Below are 25,130 nucleotides of genomic sequence, written 5' to 3' on the forward strand. Positions count from 1 at the left end.
CAGGGGATACTTTGATTAGTGGAACAGGAAGTTCTCTGCTGGCAGACATCAGTGTGTCTGAATATTATATCATTGATGTGTAATATTGTACCAGGACATGTGAAGCAGGCCTAAAGCTTAGTTATGTGTTTTAGTCTACACAGGGCTGCCAAATGCAGTCCTGTACTAACATAAAACCTCAAAAGCAAAGTTCTTGAACTTGGAAATCCGCTGTATGATGCATCCAATATAACAGCGCACGATGGCTTCGCGTTGCTGAAAACCTAAGCTCCTTAATCAGCTCCTACGAGACAACATTAATACTTTATGTACATGGGTCAGGAAGATCAATAGACATGGCTCCTGAGTCTCTCCATTGCCTGGCTACTGACTTGTGTGCAATCAGGGTGATGAAACAAAGTTTGCCACATGAAAGACAAACAAGTATGAGAAAGTGATCAGCAAGTGTCTGGTTTATTTTATGTTTAAAATGAAAACTGTAATTTTCTGGCTTTTATCCCATGAAGGATTAAAAAATAGTAGATGCTCAATTTCCTGTGCTACAAGAATCCCACAAATATTTCATCTGACAAACTGAGTTTAAGTCAACACAGAAAAAAAGGATCATTTTCTCTGTGGTACATTGGTACTGAACCCAAGATTGCAAGGGGACGTCCTTAAAGCTGAACTAAGATGATTTTATAAATAAACTAAGAAGCTACAGTTCTGTGCAAAAGTCTTGAGTCACCCACCGTTTATTCATTTATACTGTTTTGTTTTGCGCAGACACACACACACACACACACACACACACACACACACACACACACACACACATATGTATGTACAAGTAAACCATTCCTTGTATGTGCACACATACTTGGTGTATATGTGCACAGCAGAGTTGAGCTAATGCTAGAATCAGAAAACTGATTCTGATTTGCAGGTAAAATGTATCCGTGTACTTTACCTCCTCCTTTGGTCTGATCCACTAGAGGGCCCTGTCACCTTAAAGTAAGCATGCAATATGTCGTTTTGGGGTATTTGCTGAAACTAGCTCTATATTATTATATCTAATTTTGAACAGTAACAATGTAACAGAAGCTCAAAAAAGACCACAGCCTGACAAAAGACTAGCGAATAATCAGTCTCTGTTTCAAATACTGAAGTAAGAAACACTGTGGTCCCCAAAAACATGATGGCCACATGATGAATATTTCATACACACAAGTGTAGCTACTCACGCAAGTCACCTCAGCACATTTTCTTTTTGTTTGCACTGACGTTGCAAAGAGGCTGAACAACACACAAATCAAATGAAAAATCTGCATTCCACACCAGCTTTGCGTTTGCGTGTGTGTGCGGTCTTTTTCATGTCCTTATCTCCCAAAGAAGCGCTGGCATTTAGAGGTGTCCTTTGCCAAGACCAGGATGAATTGTTTTCAGAGTGATACTTCAAAAGCAGCATTTTCCGTACCATTAACTTGTCTAACTGTGACACAGCTGCAGCGTGAACACGCAGGCATACACATGATGTACTAAAAGCTATCCTAATATGACAACAAATAAATAAATAAATAAATAAATAAATAAATAAATAATAAATAAACAAACTCAGACACACAACAGAGGGCGTGTAAATAAAATTTATTGGTGTGTGTATGAATACAATATATGCTTATGAACAGTTTCTCAGTCACAACAGGTACAGGTTAGAGGCACGGCTGATGTTAGGACACATTTACAGAGGCGCTTTCAAAGACAGGCAAACGGAGCAGATCGATGTAGTGCTGTCGCCACCTCGTGGCTGGAGAGAAGAATGCAGCCCAAATGAACAAGCTGGACAAGAGGCTGACATCTCACTGGCCTGTATCTGCATTCAAAGAGACAAGAGCACATCAGTCCAGTTTAAGCCGCCCTTCATCATCAGCCACGAGTTAGTTTCAGGTAAGCTGCTTTCACTGCTGTCATTACCTTGATGAGTTTGGTGGTGGTGGTGGGTGGGGGTTAGTTGTTCTTAAGCCCCGAATGAGGACTAAAGAGGATCTTTTTTTTAATGTCAGGTCAGCAACCCTCAGTGACTGTCTTCAAATATTGCTTTCTTTTTTAAATTTAAAATTAAAATAAATACAAGCCTTCTTTATATAGCTTTTATTTTGGTCCTGTTTGGGCATCTCTCTGAAGCTTGTTTTCTGTTTTATCGTATTACATTTGATCAGAAATTTATAAACCACTTATATATAAATAACTGTGATTTTGCGTGTTTCTTTTATGAAAAGCTGCAGATTTTATTGCTGCCTTTCACTTTCAACACAGCAGCTGAGAGCTGAAAGGCAAAAGGAACGACATTTGTGCTAGGGTTTTAATTAAGTCTCCTTTCCTGTCATAATGCATCTCTAATTTGCTTACATGTATTGATTGCCAGCAGGGTGTTTGAACCCATTTTGTGTAGCAGATAAAAGCCCAAATTAAAAACAGCATCCTTGTTGTCAGGTCCATTTGCCTGATTCAGTTTTCCTGTGCAGGATCGAGTAATCCATCCGGCACAAAGCAGTTCTCTCCAAAGAGATTCAGCTGGAATTTTGTGTTATATTACATCAATGTTTAAAGATGACCTTATATACTCTATATATATATACTCTTGGACTCTGCTAGTAGCTTTCCATTATTCATTTCATACTGTGCTTGGGTACAGACCTGTAGTTCTTCGCTCTCTGACGTGGGTTGCTTTGCGTCTTTTTGGCCTCTCGTTTAGTCAGATTTGTTCTTGCTGCTTGTTCATCGCAAATACAAGTTTTGAACAGCAGCTGGGTGGAGCTTTGCTGCTCACATACAGAGCTACATACCTCAGATGGACATATTAAAGATATCCCCTTTCAGTGACATCATAAAGATCCAAAGAATGGTCTGAGTGTTCAGCGCAGACAGGCAGAAGCCTGAGCCTTTGGCTCTCAATGATTACTTGCACATACGCTGACCTCGTTATTTGACCTTTCGGAATGAATGTTTAATGAGTAACAGTGCATAGATGTGCATGACAGAAAATAAGAAAACCATACTAAGTACTTATGTAGATATACTGCAAGGCTGGGATGAAATATCATGAAATGTCGGTTATGCAGTTAGTGAAAAATCCATAATTCTTGCATATTACTAGATACCCCCAGAGTTGCTTTACCTCAAACATTTGACTGCACTAGCTGTGTTCAGGGTTCAAGACCATAACATTTCTATGATCTTAACATCTTCTGTAATGGAGTGTTGGCTTGCTTAAGTCAACACTCAGGCTGTCTCGCCACAGTCCCCTTTAGTGGTTGTTTTCTTGTCCTGTGAGGCTGTCACTCCTAAATATTGAAAGGCTAAAAAAACAGCAATTGCCATTGTTTGCTATCACAGCAAATGGAACTGCAGAGCAGATGACAATCCTTGTCTCAAGATCTTTAAACCTCACGTAACAGCAAACACTGTTAGAATTTAATGGCAGTACTTTTGCCAAGGTGAGCTTCTTTTGCTTATCCTTAGTATGAGGCCTGATTTGGTTAGTCACACAGCACAGGCCGCGTCACACTTAATATGGTATTGTCTGAGATAGTCCCTGAGCTGAGGTGGCAGCGGCAGGCTGTCTATGCCTCGGTAGGTGGTGCAGCTGCAGATCACTGCCCTGCACAAGTGCTGGAGGGAGAAAGGGAAGTTCCTTGGCAGAGGTCTGGAAAGGAGTGGCTCAAAGAAGAGGCAGGTGGCTGGGTCGCTGTAGTGCCTGAGCAGTCCCGTCACACTTGGATCACGGTACATACACGGGTCACGCACATCAAAGCTGAAACGCTTGCCGTTTTGTTCAATACGTGCATGTAGGGAACGGCTGTAGCGCCGAAAGCTCACTGAGAAGAGAAATTCGTCCTGGGCAGAGTCCCGGAGCAGAAACGTGCCCTCGGGCTGGCCCTCCAGCAGCTCCTCTGCCTCAAAGCGATTCAGCACGCCCCAGTAGCATGGGTTGTTGTTGATCTGTAGGAGATCTGGGACCAGGATGTAGTCCGTGTGTCCACACCTACCTTCTTCATGCCCATGAGCACAAGAAGGGTCCCAGTCCTCCAGACTGGTGCTTCCAGGCCCAGGGGAGCAGCATATGTCCTCCCACGAGATGGGGGTTTGTGGTGGAGAGGTAGTGGATGAGACACTAGGTTTGAGGGGAGCCTCTATGTCCTTGAGGGCACTTGGGTGGGTAGCATGATTTTTAATAAGGTGCCAACATCGAGCCAGTTCAGACTTGGGTGAGAATGGGCACTTATCCTGCATGAGCTCTGACACATGGATCTTGCGTTTGGACCAGAAGAGCACCGAAAAGGGTCGCGAGGAGCCCGATGAATGATGGTGGTGATGGTGATGGTGAGAGCGCAGAGGGAAGCACTGGCCAACAGCATCCTGAAACTTCTGCCGCAGAGAGCGCCGTGACAAGGCCTTCCGACACATCACATCGATATCTCCAGACGTCAGCGTGTCCCCTAGAGCGCTGCAGCTACATTTCCTCTCTCTGCGCCTCCTCGAACAGGATGATGACCGCACACCCAACTCCTCCGTCCCGTCCATCTCCATGCCTCCAGGGCTCGACCCATTGCGAGAGCTCCGGGAGCGTTTCTTCCCCTTCCAAATGTAACTGTCTGCGCTCCAGCTGCGGAAGCCACTTTTGGGCCGAGTGTCTGAGCCCCGGGGCTTCTTCTCTGACATGCCTGCTTCCACCTCTCAATCTGTGACGAATGCAAAAACAGAATACTCTGTGACAACTGTACTATGTCTTAGATTTGAAATATGCCAGAATATGAGCATTTAAAAGGTGTCTTTGTTTATCTAAAAAAAAGTTTGTTATGATATAGGGGTGAATAAGTTAATGGGCTATGAGAGAAATCAATGTAAAGCTCTATTATCTAATTGGCACCATTAGAAGTGCTTTGTGACTAACACAGAACCCTTCGAGAACTTTCTGTAATCTAGGCTGCTGTGGACTCCCACTGCTTGTTCCTATACTGATCATCATCTCCAGTGGCAATAAATCTAATTAAGGCTTCAGAAACATCCTGCAGACAAGAGCGGACTTATTCACACAAAGATGAAGACTTTTCAAGCTTCATTTAGAAATAATTCAAGAGCAAAGTCACTTCGAGACGTGTTAGTTTAATACCTAACATTTCTATTTGCATCAGTTTGCAAACATCATCAACTGACAATCCGACTATGATCTAATTAAAGGCAACAGATTGTATACAGCAGGAGATTTAACATCAGACTGGTAATCGCTCTTTGTTGCTATTACCTCTTTGAAGATTAATGCATGAGATTATCTTACCTTCCTAACAGTGTCAGAAATAGAGCTCCACATCCATGTTATGACCACTTGTCCACTGCACACTGTGCCTGCAGCCTTTCTTTACCTCTAACAACCGACAGACTGCTCTGCTTCCTATATAATTATGATGCCAAGTCCCTGAGGGGGCAGCAGTTTCCTCTCCGCCCTGGACGGGTCTGAATGAATAAGAAGAGGTGGAGTGGGGTCGAGCCAGCAGAATGGTTGGGGGTAGCGTGGCAAGGAGAGGGCGGTCTCAGATTCAGACTGAAACATCCTCCTTTCTGTCTTACATCCCTTCTTACATGTCCATTGATAAATTCCATCTCCCAAAAAGATCAAAGATAACCACAGCAGTGAGAATTTTTTTGGTCCATACACAAAAGATATATATTATCCGTGCTCATAATTTTTTCTTTATGTTGCTTTGAGTTGCTTTAACCTGACCAGGACCACAGCTTAACCTAAAAGATCAAAGCGCATTTCATGAAAAGCTTTAAGTCTGTCTGTGGAGGAGGTTATGCCTCAGATTTACAGGCAGTCTGTATGCCTGATTAATGATTCAGCTCTGTGGAGGAAACAAGGAAGCATTTTAAAAAGCTTTACTTATTGATTGACTAACCTTTGAGTTTCCCAGTTAAAACTTCCAGAAAGTGCTGCTGAAAGGACTCATCTGTCAGCATGATGTCATGTGTACAGTGTGCGAGTAGGAACATGCCTCTGGCTCTGCATGACATTTTGGAAGATCTATAATTCATGAAACAAATAGACTACATCTATCAAACAAATAATATTACTCCCAGTGGTTTAATGTGTGTGTGTGTGTGTGTGTGTGTGTGTGTGTGTGTGTGTGTGTGAGTTTCTGTGTGCCCTTTCTGCTCAAAGAGATAAAGGATAGTCATCAATAAATCCCTGACATCTCAGATAATGTAGTGACACTCGACTTCCTCTTAACTGAATATTTAATGATTTTCACATTACCACACAGCTGAACAGGGTAATAACACCATGTGTTGTGGTCAACAACTGGATCAATTTATTTTGCTCAAAACTTTGTAAAAGAATTAAAATTAAACTTTACAAAGATGACAAAACCTTAGTAAGGTACTTACTCTCTTTAAAAAGTGTCATGAGCTAGGTTGGGAATCCATGGCCGGAGTAAAAGCCAGCAGCAAACTCCAGGTTAAAAAAGGAAGCTAATGTGGACAAGCAAAAAACTGCAGTTCACTAGAGACTGGCACCAAAAGAGGGTCAGTAGACTCCCATATAAATATGCTGAACATAACAGCACTTAAAATCCTATTTAACTCATTTTTATCATGCCTAAAGTTCAATTCAACTCAATTTTATTTACATAGCAACAAATTTATAACAACAGTCGCCTCAGGGTACTTGATGTTTTAAGAAATATATTGTAAGATGCTACAACAACAGAGGGAAAACCTCAACAATCTGGCAAACCTATAATGAGCAAGCACTTGGCAAGAGTGGAAAGGAAAAACTTCCTTTTAACAGGTAGAAACCTCCATCAGAACCAGGCTCAGGGAGATGCAGCCATATGCTGCAACCACAGACAAAAGACAAACTGTGGAAGAGAGCCAAGGCAGATATTAATAATAATTAATTATTAAATGTGTTGTATAAACACACGGTGAGTGAAAAACGTGAGTGAAAAAGTGCTTCGTGGGAAACCCCCAGCAGCCTAGCATATTGCAGTGTAACTAAGGGAGGTCACCTGATTCAGCCATTGACTGTAGAAAACATGGACGACGCGACAGCTCCCCAAAAATGAAGCCAAAACGTCTCTATCGCCCCCTGGTGTCTGGCTGCAGTATAGGTCAAAAACCCCGCCTCCTCCATGTTAGCGGATGGGACTGGGGTCAGACTAAAATAAATTAATTCTCCTTAGATAATTTTTTTCCAAAGATTCTTTCTTTTGTTTTCAATAGTTCTCATCACGCTGATTGATGTTCAAGGGGTCTCCTTTCCCATAAGTTTGATTCTAATTCCTACCGCGGTGATGTTAAATTGGGGTGAAACGTCATCATAAGAGCTTTGACTGACAGCTGCAGTCACGGAGAAACTTGCGTATCTCTGTTCGCGAATAGCAGATAGAGCGTAGGCTCTGAGAGGAGGGCCAGTGTTTACGCTATGAAAACACGACCGAGTGTTTTAACCTGACAGACTGAGGTGTTCTTCAGTAAACTGGACTACCCGACAGAAGGACCTGGTTTTCGGTAAGTTAAATGTGTTTGTAAGCTAATCCGTAACTACCGTCCTTAGCTAGCTCCTGAGACCTAGCTAGCTAAAATGAGCACTAAGCTGTCAGGGTTTGTTTAGCTGTGCAGGTGAATGAATTTACTAAAGAAATCAAGAGAAACGCCCCGGGCTACTCAGTCACTAATTACTGTTACTGTACTTTTATTACAAGTATTATACTGTAAAAGCAACAGGCTGCACCCTGCTTCAGCTCCTGTGCAGAGCTGAATATTAAATATGTGCAAACAACAGCATGTTTTCAGTCTCTTGCCACATCTGTAAAGACAGTAACACTTTTTTAAAAAGCTTGTACTTCAGTAACTCCTCATTAATCAGGAACTATGGATTAAAGTACTGTAGTGTACTGTAATACTGAAAAAAATGTAAGAGAAGAACTTCAGATCCTGAGTGTGTGAGGACAGAAGAATCAGCTTTATTTCAATATTGAGGGATAAAATTTATATCTGAGTTTGTGATGATTCTGTTGTCTTTGTGATTACAGGAGCTGCCCTCAGATTCAGACCTCAGCCCCGTCGAGTGACAGCAGACAGATCATCCAACATGTTAACTGCAAAATGAACTGATGAAAACAGTACAAAGGTTAAAGTACCACACGTGCTGTAGTGAAGGTTGCAGCTGTTTTATTGATAAAGTTAAAGACAACAAAACAAAAGGATTAATCACTCATGTAACTGTGTCACTATATATCAGCATTAACAGGACCTCAGTTTGGTGTTTCACAAAGCTGCTGATCTCAGACCTGCACAGCTTCCGTTTTAAACACTTGATGTACTCAGCTGCATGAAGAGCATATGAGATTTTGCCTAACACAATTAAATAAAACCTGATGAAGGTCAAAGGTCGTCACTTGTATGTTGAACTACAAACTTGTCATCTGGAATTTATTCACAGTTTTTTTTACACATAGTGTGTTATTTACCATAAAGTGATTCAGAGTTATTCATACCAGAGTAACCAGAGAGGATCACATATTTTTAAATATATAACTTTCTACAGGACTGAATATAATATCTTTATGTAAAAGTCCGGAGCCTCTGGGAGTATCTGAGTATTTATAACATTACACAAACCAAAGGTCTCATCACAGTGTTGATGAAATGCTGGGTTTATCCATCTCCTGGGGCGGGCCTACAGAGGAGTGCTGAAGATTTCCCTGTGAGGGAGCTGCTGGTGAAGATCATGAGTCCTGCTTGATCCATGCCATGAGCTTCAGTCTTCCTGGTGTTTCTTAAATGATGCCTCTTACAGCGGGTCAACAGAACTTATGGCACAGGACAGCTGTGATGAAAGAAAGGGAAGAAGTTTCTCCAAACCTCTGGATCCAGGAAACCCAGCTTGGTCCTGATGGTCTCCCTCACTAGTTTCTCTCCAGGGTGAATGTAGCTGTTGATATAATATGGACTATTATTCAATTAAAAGAACAAATTAGACTACACTACTGAAACGTTCTGCTAATGTTTTTAAAGTCTCCATGTTACCAGGCTGTAGAGGGCTCTGAAGATTTAAACAGTTTTAGATCCATTACACTCAGTCTTATGTTAAAATCTCACAGGACAGCATTATATTTTTGATATTAACAGTAACTCTGGGCCTCTGTAGAGTGTGCAGCTGATCTCATCGCTGTCTAAAAATGGATAAAAAAAACAAAAACATAAGTGTTGAAGACTTAAGAGTAGCAGGTGTGTAGCATCGCTAACTAGCTAGCAACAAGCCTCCAACACAGTGCGTATGCTAACGGCTAATCTAACTAACGAATTAACAACAGAGTGATTTTAGAACTATAAGATGATAAGCTGTGTGTCTTTTTTATAACAGTGACATGGTTGTATTTACCTTAATTAAACGAGTCGTCAGTCGCGGTAAACCAGCAAAAAAACTCCAGCTGCCGGGCTACGTAAAAAGTGTAGAGGGGCGTGTTTGCGGTCACGTCCAGCGGGTGTGTGGGCGGGAGCGTTACACAGTCGCTCCACCTCAAGTCACTACTGCGCAGACTCTGGCTCCAAATTTGCAAGATGGCAGCCTCCACAAGCGGGTATTTTGGCTTCATTTTTGCACAATGGTAGGAGGCGGGGTCGCGTCGTCCATGTTTTCTACAGTCAATGGATTCAGCCCATATATAAGCTTTGTCAAAAAGTAAACTTTTAACTAGTACTACCCTCTACTAATTCAAGTTACCTAACTGGACCCCTCTACTGTAGTTTGCTGTGTTGTGCCTTTTGAAGCATTTTTAATGGAATGATGGGTACATACTTGTACCCATACAGTTGCACATACAGCTTGCATAGTCCCTTCTGAAAACAAACATGGCAGGAGATAAAATGCTAGTGGTAAAGTCTTGATGCATGCTCAATCATCCCAGGTAAGGAAAAAATTTGATTGTATGATGTTAGTGGTAGGGTATCAAAATGTGTCCAGTACAGAAGCCCACTGAATGGTGTCACAACCTTAATCATTTTTCTGTGGATAAACACTTCCTATACCTCATGCTATTGCTAGCATGACAAGCTAGCAACTCCTAGCTAGCATGCTTAATGTGATTAGTAACACTAATTACCTATTATTTCATGTTAAAATGGCTGTGATGACAAATGTCTATAATGCACATAAAATGTCAAAAAGTATTGGTCAAAAAACATAACAAAAAACCTCTAAAAAGATGTTATTGCAAACAAGGAAAGATAGTAGTAGCTGTTATTTCTGATGAGAACTAAATGTCAAACCTAATTTCATGATAATCAAGCCAGTTCCATTCATCCATTTATCCATTATCCATCTTATCCTTTTCAGGGTTGGGGGGTGGGGGGGCTGGGGCCTATCCCAGCTCTCTTAGGGCCAGTCTGTCGCAGGGCATATTCAAACCTAATGCATTTTGGGGATTCCTAAAACCACTGAAAGTTTTTTCTCAGTTTTGTGATGCCTACTTTACAATTTTACGCAGGGCCATATCAGGTTTCTCCCCTCAGTTGATAAATAATTGGTAATTTCACAAAAATAAATTGGGGGGATACTCTCATTTGTACTTTGACCATATTTACTGTTTTTTGACCCTTTTGTGCTGTTCTGATATCTCCCTTCATTCTGTAATTTTATAAAGTGTGTCAGTGGCGTGTGGTGCAGAGTTTTGTGAAGGAAGTGCCTCGAGCAGTGGATGAAATCGAGTCTGCCCATTAACTTGCTGCAGCCAAGACTCGACCAGGGGCTCATATCAGTCCACATTATAGAGGCATCGATCCCTGGAGTCGGAGCATTTATGAATAATTGATGCAGCTTTGAATGAATGGAGAAGTTACTGTCCTTGTATATGTTTTATGTGAAGGCTATAACAGACATTTGTTCGCTGCCATTTGTTCAGTAATGGGGGAGGAACTGTTAGGTATGTTATAGCCTGAGTTACCTTGTTTCAACCTAGTCTTGGAAGCAGATACAATAATTGGTTGCATGTCCTGTGAAGTGAAATAATAGACTTTTGATTAGTTTATATTTTTAAAATCTCCACTGAGATTGAAAAGGTCTTGGGGCATGTTGACACAGACGCATACATTTTATGGGTGAATTTGACATTTATAACAAATATAAATCTGCTCTGCAGATGGAATGGTAATTTAAGCTGAAGTGAAATAAGAAATTGCGTTAATAAGATCGAGATCATAGTTAATGCAGGTTTAAGTCCAACAGCTAATCAAGACACAGATGGATGGATGGAAATTGAAACTATAGCTCTAGATATCCAAAAAGTTGCTTTGCCCTAGACTTTTCTGCAGTCAATCTTTTTTCAGACCCCATGGGAATGGCCTACTATATCGTAGATATAAAATGAAATTGATATAACTGCTAATTTAGCCCATCACTTTATAGTTAAAGCCATAACCACAAAATTACAGTTAAAGAAATTTAAAGAAGTTCAGTCGCTTTCTTTCCAAGCTCCTGCAAATAGACTAAACACATTTTTAGAAAATGTAGTAATTAAATTAAAACTGCAAGATTTCAATTCACTGTGGCGTAGTGTGTTACTCATGGTATTCTTGGTGACTGTGGTCCCAACTAACTCAGATCATTAATGAGCTCCTCCCATGTAGTTTTATGCTGGTCCACCGCCTTTCTCTATGATCATCCTCAAGCCATGAGGCAAGATCTTGCATGGACTTCCAGTCCGAGGGTGAATTATGTTTCATTTTCATTTCCAAATAATTGCACCAACAATTGTCATCTTCTTGCCCAGGTTCTTGCTGATAGCCTTGTAACCCATTGCAACCTTGTGCAGCTCTACAATCTTGTCCCTGATGTCCTTTGACAGCTGTTCGGGCTTGACCATAGTGGTGAAGAGGCTGGAATGGAAGAAACTGACTCTGTGGACATGTGTACTTAATAACATGAGTTGAAACCTGGAGTATCTATAATTGTTTGATTGACTCATGGTCAACCAAAAGATGCCCAGGTCCTGTGGCTGCAAACTAAGCCCAAATTATCACTGCTCCATCAGTGCTTGATGTTAGTGTGGGGTGTTTGTTTTGATATGGTGTGCTTAGCTGTCCTAAGGACATTGTTCCAAAAGTCTTGCAGGTTTTATTTAATTGCTTTTTTCGTTGGCACTTTGCAAACTCTGTTTAGATTTTGTCTTTACAACACTTCCATACAACCCCTACTCGTTCAGTGTTTTTCCTACTTTTATTGTTATAAACTTTAATATTTCACTATCATGTTAAAGTTTATAAGAAGAATATGAATTTTCATGAGGATTGTAGAACCTGAGATGTCGCTCTTGGGATTTTGCATTTTTTTTCTGAGCATTGTATGGTCTGGTCTGACCTTATGTTGAATTTGATGAAATGCCCACTTCTAGGAAGATTGTTGTATTGTGTCAATATACACCTTTATTCCTCTGGACCAGCAAAGTGTCCAAACCTCTGCTTTGATAGAGATGGTAACACCTGATGGCAAGGCTGCTACTAACCCTACTCTTTTTAACACATCGAGGTAATTTAAAAGACAAACTTCCTCTCCACGCTGACAAATCTTAGACTCTTATGTTCTTGAATATATTTAGTTATTAAAACTTTTAAATGTTATTTCTTCCACTCTGATACTGCTGTATTTCCTTTTTTAGTAGTTCTTCCACATATAAAAGTGCAGATTTAGGTGTATTATATACACAGTGCTTTGTAGCTATTAAGATGCAGACAGGCTTGGATATTCATCTCCTAGACATGTGAGCCACAGTATCGACTTTCCTCCAGGGAGATTTATTTATGCCTACCGCCGCTCTGTTTCCCGCAAGTAAGGTGCACACAGAGAGGTTTCTCTTCTATGTCATATTAGAAAGCGCGTAACTTAAGCTAGGCCAGTCATTGGACTTAGTGACTCAGTGTATATACATACACAGATACTGATATAGTGCATACCCTATACTGTTCATGTGCAGTATGCAAATCGCTAATTAAATACCACAGATGAGGTAGAAAAAGAACTCTGACCACTATATCCACAGTGAAAAAGTATGTTATAATCAGTAAACGTGAAAAAAAAAAAACCCCATCAAAGATACCTTTCTACAGGCAGACATCATTGGAGCTATGAGAATATAGTGGTGCTAGAGTGTAGCAAGATTTCTTTGGTGTCCCTTAATGGGAGAATGGTCAGAGCGTCCTGTATGTTGAGAACCTTTTCACATCATCAGCAGGTGTCTCGCTTTTTTACTTTAACCTGTATGGTTTGCTTTAGCGGGGTAGCAAAGGGCAGTCTGCCTTCATCTACAGAAGGTTTCCATCTGTGAGCTCTCTTCAACCACAGCCATCTTGAGCTGGTCTCAGCTGCCAAGGCTGTTTCCATGATGGCTTTCTTTAGGTGCTTCAGTTCCAAAGTAAGTGGTGCATAGATGTTGCAGGGAAACCTCTTCCAAAAATCATTAACATGCTGCTTATCTTAAAATATGCAAGTATAAAAGGGTGGCTCTGATTCAGAAAGTGGAGAGAAACAGTTTGGTGGGTCATTCTCTATAACCTCCAGTTGAATGAGACAGCAGGATGTAAGTTAACACTGTTTTACACTCCACTGGCCCATTATGTAATGACGTCCTGACAGGACATTGTAGCAGTGATCAATATTAAGAGGATGAAGAGGATGGGAATCCAACTAGATAACCTAATTACTTGTTATTACTGCCACATGCATCTAAATCCTGAGCATACAAGAAAGCACATGGCAAATGGAATAAGATTCATTGATCAGCAGCCTCGACAGCATAGCTGATACTGTTTTCACTCTGTGACTATGTCTGTCTGTGTGTCATCATGGCAAAATGTGATCACTGAGAAATCCACTGTAAAGGGCATACCTAGTGTAGTTTGAAGACGGACATGGCTAAACCCAGGAGCACTAAGTAGAAACAGTCAGATGCAGGGAGAGTGAGCACCGGCAGCACTAGTGTAAGAGTGTCTCAGTTTCACAGGCAGCATCTTTGTTTGTAGTTCACAGAATTCACCCTCGCTGTGAATTCATGCATTTTATGGAAATCTTTAAAACTGAATGACAGGTGTTTTGTGCCAATTGGGTATACCTGTCTCATTCATTGCATGGTGAACTTACTTGTAGGGCTGCTCAATTAATCAAATTTTAATCTCGATTACGATCTGGGCTTTCAACGATCATTAAAAATGACCGAGCCGATTATTAGCCCCTCCCTCGTGCTTTACTTTCGCGCTGCTCTGTGTGGCAAATCGAGCGCACCTCTCTGCATTTCGAACACGTGTCACATTAAAAGCAGCGGTCCCCAACCTTTTTTGCGCCACGGACCGGTTTATGCCCTACAATGGCTATATCCCAATTCAGGTGCTGTGTCCCAATTCAGGGTCTGCACGCTTGAAGTACGCATTTCAAGTACGATTACGTCACCGCCACGCGACGACGGCTGTCCCAATTCGAAGTGTACTTCAAATGCATACTCCAAATGCGCTGTAGATTTCCCCAAATATCAAGCATGGTCCGGTGCACGCTTCGTGGTCCCATATATCCCACAATTCATAGCGTGGCGGTGGGTGTGGATGATTTTGCCGCAAAATACGGCAGAAGGGAGCGGCCAAGAGTGAACTGTCAAAAGTAAGTACTGAATATGACGTCACTTAATTATGTGCGAACGTTTAATAACGAAGAACATTAAAACATTGCTGTTGGCCACATGTTGGCAAAGTTGTGTGACATTAGTGATGTTTGTACTTACAGCGTTAACTTGGTTTTAAAGCCTATATATAAAAAAAACACCCAGCACGCCCCTGCGGGCGGTTTATCCTTCAAGCTCGGGTTCTCTACCAGAGGCCTGGGAGCTTGAGGGTCCTGCGCAGTATCTTAGCTGTTCCCAGGACTGCGCTCTTCTGGACAGAGATCTCCGATGTTAGTCCCGGGATCTGCTGGAGCCACTCGCCAAGCTTGGGAGTCACCGCACCTAGTGCTCCGATTACCACGGGGACCACCGTTACCTTCACCCTCCACATACTCTCGAGCTCTTCTCTGAGCCCTTGGTATTTCTCCAGCTTCTCGTGTTCTTCTTCCTGATATTGCTGTCATTCGGAACCGCTACATCGATCACTACGGCCGTCTTCTTCTGTTTGTCTACCACCACTATGGTTGGTTAGCCGCCACCATTTTGTCCGTCTGTATCTGGAAGTCCCACAGGATCTTAGCTCGGTCATTCTCCACCACCCTTGGGGGCATTTCCCATTTTGACCTCGGGACTTCCAGGTTATACTCAGCACAGATGTTTCTGTACACTATGCCGGCCACTTGGTTATGGCGTTCCATGTATACCTTGCCTGCTAGCATCTTGCACCCTGCTGTTATGTGCTGGATTGTCTCTGGGGCATCTTTACACAGCCTGCACCTGGGGTCTTGCCTGGTGTGATAGACCCCAGCCTTTATGGATCTTGTACTCAGAGCTTGTTCTTGTGCTGCCATGATTAGTGCCTCTGTGCTATCTTTCAGTCCAGCTTTGTCCAGCCACTGGTAGGATTTCTGGATATCAGCCACCTCCTCTATCTGCCGGTGGTACATACCGTGCAGGGGCCTGTCCTTCCATGATGGTTCCTCGTCTCCCTCCTCTTTCTTGGGTTTCTGCTGCCTGAGGTATTCACTGAGCATGCTGTCAGTTGGGGCCATCTTCGTGATGTATTCTTGGATGTTCGTTGTCTCATCCTGGACTGTGGTGCTGACACTCACCAGTCCCCGGCCCCCTTCCTTCCGCTTAGCGTACAGCCTCAGGGTGCTGGACTTGGGGTGAAACCCTCCATGCATGGTAAGGAGCTTTCTTGTCTTTATGTCAGTGGCTTCTATCTCCTCCTTTGGCCAGCCTATTACCCCAGCAGGGTACCTGATCACAGGCTGGGCGTACGTGTTGATGGCCCGGATCTTGTTCTTACCGTTCAACTGACTCCTCAGGACTTGCCTGACCCTCTGCAGGTACTTGGTGGTTGCAGCTTTCCTAGCGGCCTCTTCATGTGTCTGCAATGTTGCCTTCTGGTAGTTCAATCCCCTCAGTTCTGACTACCTTCCCTCTCTTTGTTACCATCCGACTACACTTCTCCAGCCCGAACGACATTCCAGTGTCATTGCTGTATAGCCTGGTAGTGTGGATCAGTGAATCGATGTCTCGTTCACTCTTGGCATACAGCTTGATGTCATCCATGTACAGGAGGTGGCTGACAACTGCTCCGTTCCGTAGTCGGTATCCGTAGCCAGTCTTGTTAATGATCTCACTGAGGGGGTTCAGGCCTATGCAGAACAGCAGTGGGGACAGAGCATCTCCTTGGTAGATCCCGCACTTGATGGTGACTTGTGCTATGGGCTTGGAGTTGGCCTCTAGTGTTGTACGCCACATCCCCATTGAGTTCCTGATGAAGGCTCTTAGGGTCCCATTGATCTTGTACAATTCTAGGCATTCCAGTATCCAGCTGTGGGGCATTGAGTCATAGGCCTTCTTGTAATCAATCCAGGCAGTGCACAGGTTGGTCAGTCTGGTCTTGCAGTCTCGGCTGACTGTTCTGTCTACCAGTAGCTGGTGTTTTGCGCCTCTGGTATTCTTGCCAATTCCTTTCTGTGTCCCGCTCATGTATTGACCCATGTGCCTGTTCATCTTAGCCGATATGATGCCTGACAGGAGCTTCCATGTAGCACTGAGGCAGGTTATTGGTTGGTAGTTGGAGGGGACTGGTCCCTTCTTGGGGTCCTTGGGGATCAGGACCATCCGACCTTCAGTTAGCCATTCCGGGTGTCCCTCGTTAACTAGCAGCTGGTTCATTTGTGCTGCCAGACGCTCGTGGAGTGCAGTCAGCTTCTTTAGCCAGTAGGCGTGAACCATGTCGGGCCCTGGTGCTGTCCAACTCTTCATACTGGAGACCCTTTCTTGGATATCTGCCACTGTGATGGTTACTGGACCCTGTTCAGGGAGGTCGCTATGGTCTGCCCTCAGATCCACTAGCCACTGAGCATTGCCGTTATGGGTTGCGTCCTTCTCCCATATGCTCTTCCAGTATTGCTCCGTCTCCAGCCTTGGTGGTGCTGTTCTCTTATTATTGTTCCCTTGCCACTGAGAGTACACCTTTGCTGGTTCTGTGGAGAACAGCTGGTTTATTCTCCTGCCTTCTATTTCTCTGGTGTACCTCCTCAAGTGGCTGGCCAAGGCTGTGAGTCTTTGCTTGGCAGTTTCCAAGGCCTCAGGTATGGACAGATTGCTGTATTTCTTATGCACCTTCTTTGTCGCACCTTTCTGCAACTCCGTTAGTTGGCTAACCTCCCTCCGTGCTACTTTGATCTTGCCCTCTAGCCTCATTCTCCATGGAGGGTACTGCCCCTTGTGGCTGTTCAACTTGTAGCCAAGCATCTCACTGATCACTGCTGCCGTATTGTAGATCAGCTTGTTAGTGTCGGTAATCGTGGTTGTAGGTATTGTCCGTAGTGCTGCATTAACATCCTCTAGCAGACCTTCTGAGGGTACTTCACGTAATCTTGGTAACCGGCTTCGGGAGATCCAGGTTTCAAGCTTGGCCATAATCCTATATTTCAGGTCAGTTCCTCTCGCACTCAACGATCCTTCTCCTGTCGCACTTGGGGCTCGTTCAAACACACGTTAAAGTCCGTTTGGCTCAACACCACCGAACAGAGGCAGCAATATAACATATTAACAGTGCAGTGAATCCTGCTTGTGCTGTAATATTCAGGACTGCAAACCGAGCAGCATCACTGACTTTCAGCTTGTTGTGTTTGTGGATATATGACTGACTTTAATTATCCACAAAATCATCACATTCTCTGTAAGATTAAGGTCAACTATTGTATTATTATTATATTTTAAAGGCTTTAAAAGCAAGTAAAAGCTGAACGTACAAACATCGCTAATGGCAAATAACTTTGCCGACATGTGGCCAATAGTAATGTTTTAATGTTCCTCATTATTAAACATTTGCACATAAATAAGTGACATAATATTAAGTACTTACTTTTCACAGTTTACTCTTCGGCCGCTCTGCTTATCCACACCGACTGCCGTGCTATGAATTGTGGGATATATTGGGCCACGGAGTCTACAACACCACAGCCTTAAAATTCAGGGAAATGAAGGACGCATTTGAGGGCCGCATTTCGAGCAGCCTTTGAATTGGGACAGCCTTCGGCGCGCCACTGTGACGTAATCGGCCTTAAAATGCAGCCTTTAAGGCTGCAGACCCTGAATTGGGATACAGCCAATGTTTTCACGGACCGGCCTTTAAGGTGTCCCGGATAAATACAACAAAATAAAACTAGTACCGGTACCAAAAAAAAGAAGATTTATTCATAACACACGTGAAAAGACCCAGGAAAACCGAGTTAATGATAAAAACGATAACAAAATAACGCTGAAAACCGATAAAAACCCTGAAGACCATACATTTCACACCTGAGCCTCAACACTCGCGGCCCGGTACCAAACGACTCACGGACCGGTACCGGTCCGAGGCCCGGGGGTTGGGGACCGCTGATTAAGAGGACCAGAGGGAAGCTCGGAAAGCTAAGCAGAAGTTATTTGGAGAGGAGAGTGACTGCCGTTGGTTGAAAAGAGAGGTAAAAAAAACTTCAGTGGTGTGGAAACATTATGGGTTCATGAGTCAGACGTGGATCAAGTAGACATAGTGTGTAAACTTTGCTACAGTGTCGTAGCTACACCACAGAGCAACACTGCAAAGTTCACTAAACATAGATGTTTACATTTTTCATTTATTTTTTATATTGCAAACATTTGCACTGTTATCAGTATTTGCACACTATTTTATATTATTTTTTTGACAATCTTTAAAGTCATTATTCAATACATTGCTATTGTTAAATAAATATCGTCAAATAATCGAGATTATCATTTTTGCCATAATCGAGCAGCCCTACTTACTTGTCTTGACTGTTACAGGCATTGCTGCATTCTCCCTTGGTGTCATCATTGTGTGATGGAGTTTATCAGTTGATAAATGTCATCAGTAACAGGCTTTAAAGTGAAATGCCAAAAATTTGAGAGTCCTTCTTTTGATAATTTTTTATTCTTCACAAAACCACACAGCAAAGACTCCAAACTGGCCCACAGGAGGACTTTAGAAAATGTGGAGGGCAGCATAAATGTTATAATTTTTTGACTGTATTTTCATAGATTTTATAGCTTTTTCTCCTGATAAAGACATCCACATGTCCATTGTCATATAATGTGAAGTAGAGAGAGATTGAAGTGTCCCCCTCCAACCATCACACCTGAGGGGATAAAAGAACTTGACACCCAACCCTTGAAAAAAAAATGATCAGAGTGCTAGAACAGAGCTTTTCCCTATCTGCTAGTAAGTAGATCATCTTTATTCTTAATCAAAACTAAGTCAAAAATGCAAGTCTGAGTAGTAAAAACATATATTCTAATGTCTAGATTTCACGTGTGTAGACATGATACATCCTTGACCTTTTTATTCATGTCTGAGTTTGACAAGATAAGAACTGTGTTGCCAACCCATCCTTATACTTTTGAACAAGAAAAATAATGTTACATGTTGTAAGGGTTAAAGGCAACATTATGAATCATGTGTGAATTTTCTGATAGTTAACTGTGTTCAGTACTGATCAGAACATAATCAGTAAACATATAGATGTTTGAGTTCGGCTGAAATGATGAATGAAAATAAAAGTAAGAAATTAAAAGTAAAACTCAAAATGTGGTTTTAGTGTCAGGGTTACAATTAAGTTATGGTTAGGTTTAGGGTAAGGGTCAGGGTCAGGCACTATGTCAATGAGATGTCCCCACAAGGTAAAGTAAAAGGTAAAAATATTCTTGCTTATTGTCATTGTTAGAAGTAATTACTGAATTTTGTGAAACACTTCTGCTTTTTTTCTGTGTCAGTCCATTATGCAGTCGCAGGAAGAAAAACTTCCTTCCTACGATCAATACAGCGTCACACAGTGTCCAGCCGCTAAACAAAAACAAACAATGTATCACTTTATTGATCTAAGGAAGGAAGTTCTTCCTTTGAAGGGGGGGGGGTGGGGGGGGGTGGTCAGAGATCAGAAGACAAGTTCAGCTTAGGAAAATCTTGTTGACGCTTATAATGTGTGTTGATTAATTATTGTATGCACTTTAGTTCAAAATGTCATCCTTGTCCATTTTCTCCAAATATTGTCATTGTGTAGACTTTCTTCATCTTATTTTGTTTATCTATGTCCAAAAGGAGCCATCTGTATTGTGGGGAGTTCTCTTTAAATTTGGCTCAAAATGACCAGAGTTCTCAAAGGAAATGTGAAATACAAGTCCAATAAAAAACTTACCAATGAACAAAGCTGTTAGCTGATAAACTTATAACTTATTATAACAGCCACCACACTGACCTACTGGTCTACAGGAAGTGGACTCATTCAACCGATAGCAGTACTTTACAGTCTTTACAATCTTTCATAATTATACAAACAGGCCACCATTAGAAGGAGAAGCAACAGTGTTACTTTGTGGTTATGGCTGTGTGTCATTGAGTATTTGTTAACTGTGAATTGTTAACTGTGGATTTAGTTATCTGAAGCAAGGGTATAATCATACCCATAGATCTGCCATCCTGATTGATTGTCCTGAAATTTAACTGACTTGATGATCAAGTGTTCCCTTCATTTTTTGAGCAATGTATTTACAAAGAATGCACTCCAGAAACAAAAAAAGACAGAAAGAATATAAATAAAAACATAAATAATAAAATCTTAAATACCCAATATGTTATTTATGTTATATGTAATATTTGAGATGAGAGAAGAAATGTTATTTTATAAGTGTGGAGTGGGGGCAACAGAGAACACCTAGACTTAGATTTGAATTAGGATATTATGTCCTCCTATTTTGGATGTATTTACTTTTTCCTCTGTTCAAACAGCATGGAAGTGTAACTCCATCAGTCCTACCCTCCAGCATCGTTGTTAGAAAGTGACGAACCGACCACCAGGGAAATCTTTGACAGCCTTTCTGTCTCTGCAGCTTATCAGACGGCTCACATCCTGCCTGTCTCCTGACCTCTAATGCATGGAGGAGAGATCAGAGGAGGGGATCATTTGAAATAGCTTGTATGTCTTTTCCTAGTTGTGTAAACATTTGCAAACCTCACTAAAAATCAATAACAGAGAGGAGAAATTCCAGTAACTCAGTCTGTGCACACAGCTTATCTTACAGTTGAAGTTTGATCCACAATGATACAAACATGAAGAGCTATGAAACACAGTGTGAGTGAACATAGTCGTCCCTCAATGAGGGTTTAAATTTAGCTGTTGAACAGTTCTGTGTGAAAAGAATCTTCTCAGCTTAACCCTCGTATAGCTCACCTATACGAGGGTTAAGCTCGTATAGGTGAGCTATACGAGCTCACCTATACGAGCTCGTATAGGTGAGCAATAATATTCCCGTTACGAGTGAATCGAATGTGCCTGGAATCACTTGAACTGACAAATCTACAGAATTTGCAGCAACACTTTATTATTTGATGTCTACAAAGCTTTCTGCTTTGCATTTTCCTCTCCAAGCTCAGACACCTACCTCTACCTTATGGAAGTTTTGTCAGCCAAAATCAGTAAACTTAGTAAACAAAGACCTGATGAGCCCAATTTCTCAAAATTGTGCTGGGGAGAATAATCCCTGCAGGGGCTGGGATGGGTTTGTTATTCATGTTGACAGTACCAATTATTTATTGGTATATTGGCTACAGAAAATTAAGAAGAAGAAAACACCCTGGGTCTGCAAGAGTGGGGGTGCAAGATGACTTACAGACAGACAACAGACAACTACTAGACCTTGGAGCAGTGATAGCAATGATTCAAGCTTTCAGTGCAGCAAGCAATGGAGCATCGTTGGCACAAGATGCAAAGCTGTGTTTGTGGCTAGAAAAAGACAACAATCTTCTTGGCCAGGAAGAAGTGTCTAAGAGAATGTAACGATGGGCCTTGAGGGGCCAATACTTCTTTAGACGTAGGGCAATTCAGGCAGGGGAAGAGTGGCAAGAAAACTATCACATACAGGGAAACACAACCACAATCAGCCCAGAGTCCATCCAGCCACAGCCAGCATTAGAGAAGAAGAAAGCCCCAAATCTGGAGGCCCAAGTCCTGCCAGAAAAAAAGAGGGCAGCCATCATTACAGGTACCAGGTATCTGTAATGATGGCTGGTACTTGGTACTTGGTTCTACCACAAGATCAGAAGAGAGATGTTGAAATAAAACTGGAGAAGATGAGAGAGATAATTTTCAGCTGTGTGCCACAGAGGTATGGGCTGAGGAGCAAAATCCCAAGGGCATAAAAGGCTCCTTTAGCCCAGCTCAAATTCTGCAGCCAACAATAAATAAAAAAAAGGAGAAGATGGAGGAATTTTTGGAAGAATACCATAGAAGCGAAATAGAAAGTATTTGAGTCATTGCAGGGGGATATCAAGCAGTACAGTGCAATGCTGCAAGGGGTAGAACATGTGAGGAATCAACATATGATCCCTTCAAGTTTATGAAAAACCTTTTTACAAGGAAAAAACAGACCCCCTTTGATACACGCAAATTACTATCCCAGGTGACATACTACCAGAACCAAAGGACTAAAGGAACCAAAGAATGGAAACATGGAAACCCCCACATGGAGCGGTGTTAGAGATACAGTCAAGCGGACAAGACCTGCATCAACCACAGGCCCATAACAATTTCATACAAGTCACATGAAAAACACATTCAGCTTCCTGAAGTACTTCTGGGAGCTAGGGGGAAAAGAAACCTATACCAAGACATGGCAAAGTGCAGCTGGGATACTGATTCTCAAGTAAAATAAAGCTCTTCTACCATCAACCAGTTCTGCCAGATCAGTCTCATAACCATAAAAGGGAAGTAACCCTTCAGCTCTGTAGCCTGAAGGCTTTGGCCCACTCAGGGCATGCTGACGGAGATTATAACATCTAGTTTTATTGATAAATTAAACTTACAAACAACAACATCCAAGCTTTAATTTAAGGGCTAAGTTCATATTAATTGAAAGACAGTTTTGGGAAACACTAGTACAGCCTTATAGCATCTACTAACATTTATATGCGGGATAAAGTTGAATAAAAGGCTTATTGAAAAGATCTAGGTATTTCTATAAGTAATAGTGCAATATAACACCCTAATTAAAAGTCATGGGTCTCTCATTTAATAAGCAGTCAGATTTCTCAAATATTAACATACTGCTTTACAAGTCGGAGGCTGCATTGATGCACTATGAATGAAATTTGGTTATGTTGCCTATTTGCAGAAAGTTTTATTATACAAGGTAAAAAGGCAACACATGTAGAAGAGGATAAACACAAGCTAAAAGGATTTTTCGCAACAAGGAAGTCCACAAGTTCCCTTTTATAGCTCGGTTATGGTGCAAAACAGTAATAAAAGATTCATTCCCTAGTTATATAACGAATAATTTGAAAAGGGGTGGTTTAATAGAGACTTGTCCTCCTGAAATATCAAAGTTTCAAAGCAAAAATTCAGCACATTTCAGAGATTTTGCAGTACATGACTGGAGTTTTCTCCATTATCAATTATTCATTATATTAAAATTTGTATTTCATCTCTCTCGCTTTCTTTGCATTAAAAAAAATAAAAAAAAAAATAATACATTTTATTTATAGGCGCCTTTCAGACCCTCAAGGTCACCTTACAGTAACACGTAAACATACCATAAAAAACATAAGAAAAATGTATATATAGCAAACATGGTAGAGAAATTTTAGACATAAACAGTCATAAAAGTATAAAAGCAAATATAAAAACTGAGCAAGGTAAAAATGGCCTAAGACAGATCAGGTGTATGCAATTGTAAACAGATGAGTTTTGAGTAGTGATTTAAAAGTGGTGAGACAGTGTGTGGTCCAGAGAGCAAGTGGAAGTGCATCCAAAATCTCGGGACAGAACAACTAAAGGCTCTGAGTCCAATGGTAGTCAGGCGAGCAGGTGGAACTGACAGAAGGGAAGCTGAAGAAGAGCGGAGTGTACGAAGGGGCGAGTATGTATGGAGAAGATCGGATAGATATGGAGGAGCAAGGTTATGAAGCGCTTTGAAAGTGAGAAGCAGGATCTTGAAATTGACACAGAGGTGAATTGGGAGCCAATGGAGCTGTTTAAGAACAGGTGTTATATGTTCAGTGGATCTAGTTCTGGAAATAATACGAGCAGCTGTATTTTGAACCAACTGCAGTTTATGGAGGGATTTATGAGGTAAACCATAGAGAAGACAATTACAGTAATCCAGACGAGATGTGACAAGAGCATTGACAAGTATGGCGGTACTGTGTGGTGTGAGTGAGGGACAAAGTGAGGCACTTACTGCGGCTGTATTGCAGGCTGGCGAGGATCTATATTTTGCTCTAATTTAACCTGCATGCTCTCTGCTCTCATATGGTCTTGAGGATGGATTCAAGGTGGATTCAAGCCCTGACATGGCAAAGGAAACCCACTGCAGCCATGGGCACATTTATGATCACAGGCCACAAGCTGTTAATCACCGCTAAAACCATTAGCTACTGTATCTCAGGCACCAGATAGTCCTGTTCCATCTGTTATCGACAGGCCGGGGACGTTTAAGTTTTAAAGGTGTAGAAGATCTGATGATTACTGTCCCTGGGCGGCATGTTTCAAACTTTTACAAAATAATAAACTGCTGCTTCATCTCTACGTCATTGTTTCTGCTTGACATGAATTACATTTCTTTAAAAATGTTTATTATCTGTTGGAGCTGTGCTTGGCTGCAATAGACAGCAGATGGCAGCAATGATTCATTACCAAGGCAGTAAAAAATTGGCTTAGTTACAAACAATATCTCCCCATCTTAAATGATTAATACTCTGTACTTTTCGTGGCATGGGCCATATTATGGAGTTGACTAATATGACCTTTTTAGACCTTTATTGTTTTACACCTTTATGAATACTCAATGCATTAATTTGCATGATGGATGTTCTACTATTCACTCGTCCTTTTATTTTGCCAGTATAAATTTGATAATAACTGTTCTCCA

At 41.7% G+C, this 25,130-nt stretch overlaps 1 protein-coding gene across 1 annotated transcript; it reads right to left on the minus strand.

The window, feature by feature from the left end:
- Positions 1-1,620: 1,620 nt before the first annotated feature.
- socs4 (suppressor of cytokine signaling 4) lies at positions 1,621-9,819 on the minus strand. Its single transcript, XM_085162207.1, has one exon. The coding sequence runs from the start codon at positions 4,699-4,701 to the stop codon at positions 3,523-3,525; it is 1,179 nt and encodes a 392-aa protein (XP_085018333.1). The 5' UTR covers positions 4,702-9,819; the 3' UTR covers positions 1,621-3,522.
- Between the last annotated feature and the right edge of the window lie 15,311 nt (positions 9,820-25,130).

The sequence above is a fragment of the Neolamprologus multifasciatus genome, chromosome 1 (genome assembly GCF_963576455.1).
Source record: "Neolamprologus multifasciatus chromosome 1, fNeoMul1.2, whole genome shotgun sequence".
Lineage (NCBI taxonomy): Eukaryota > Metazoa > Chordata > Actinopteri > Cichliformes > Cichlidae > Neolamprologus > Neolamprologus multifasciatus.

Bases quoted from the DNA above. Each gene is read 5' to 3' on its own strand.
- socs4 (XM_085162207.1), bottom strand. From the start codon at position 4,701: ATGTCAGAGAAGAAGCCCCGGGGCTCAGACACTCGGCCCAAAAGTGGC.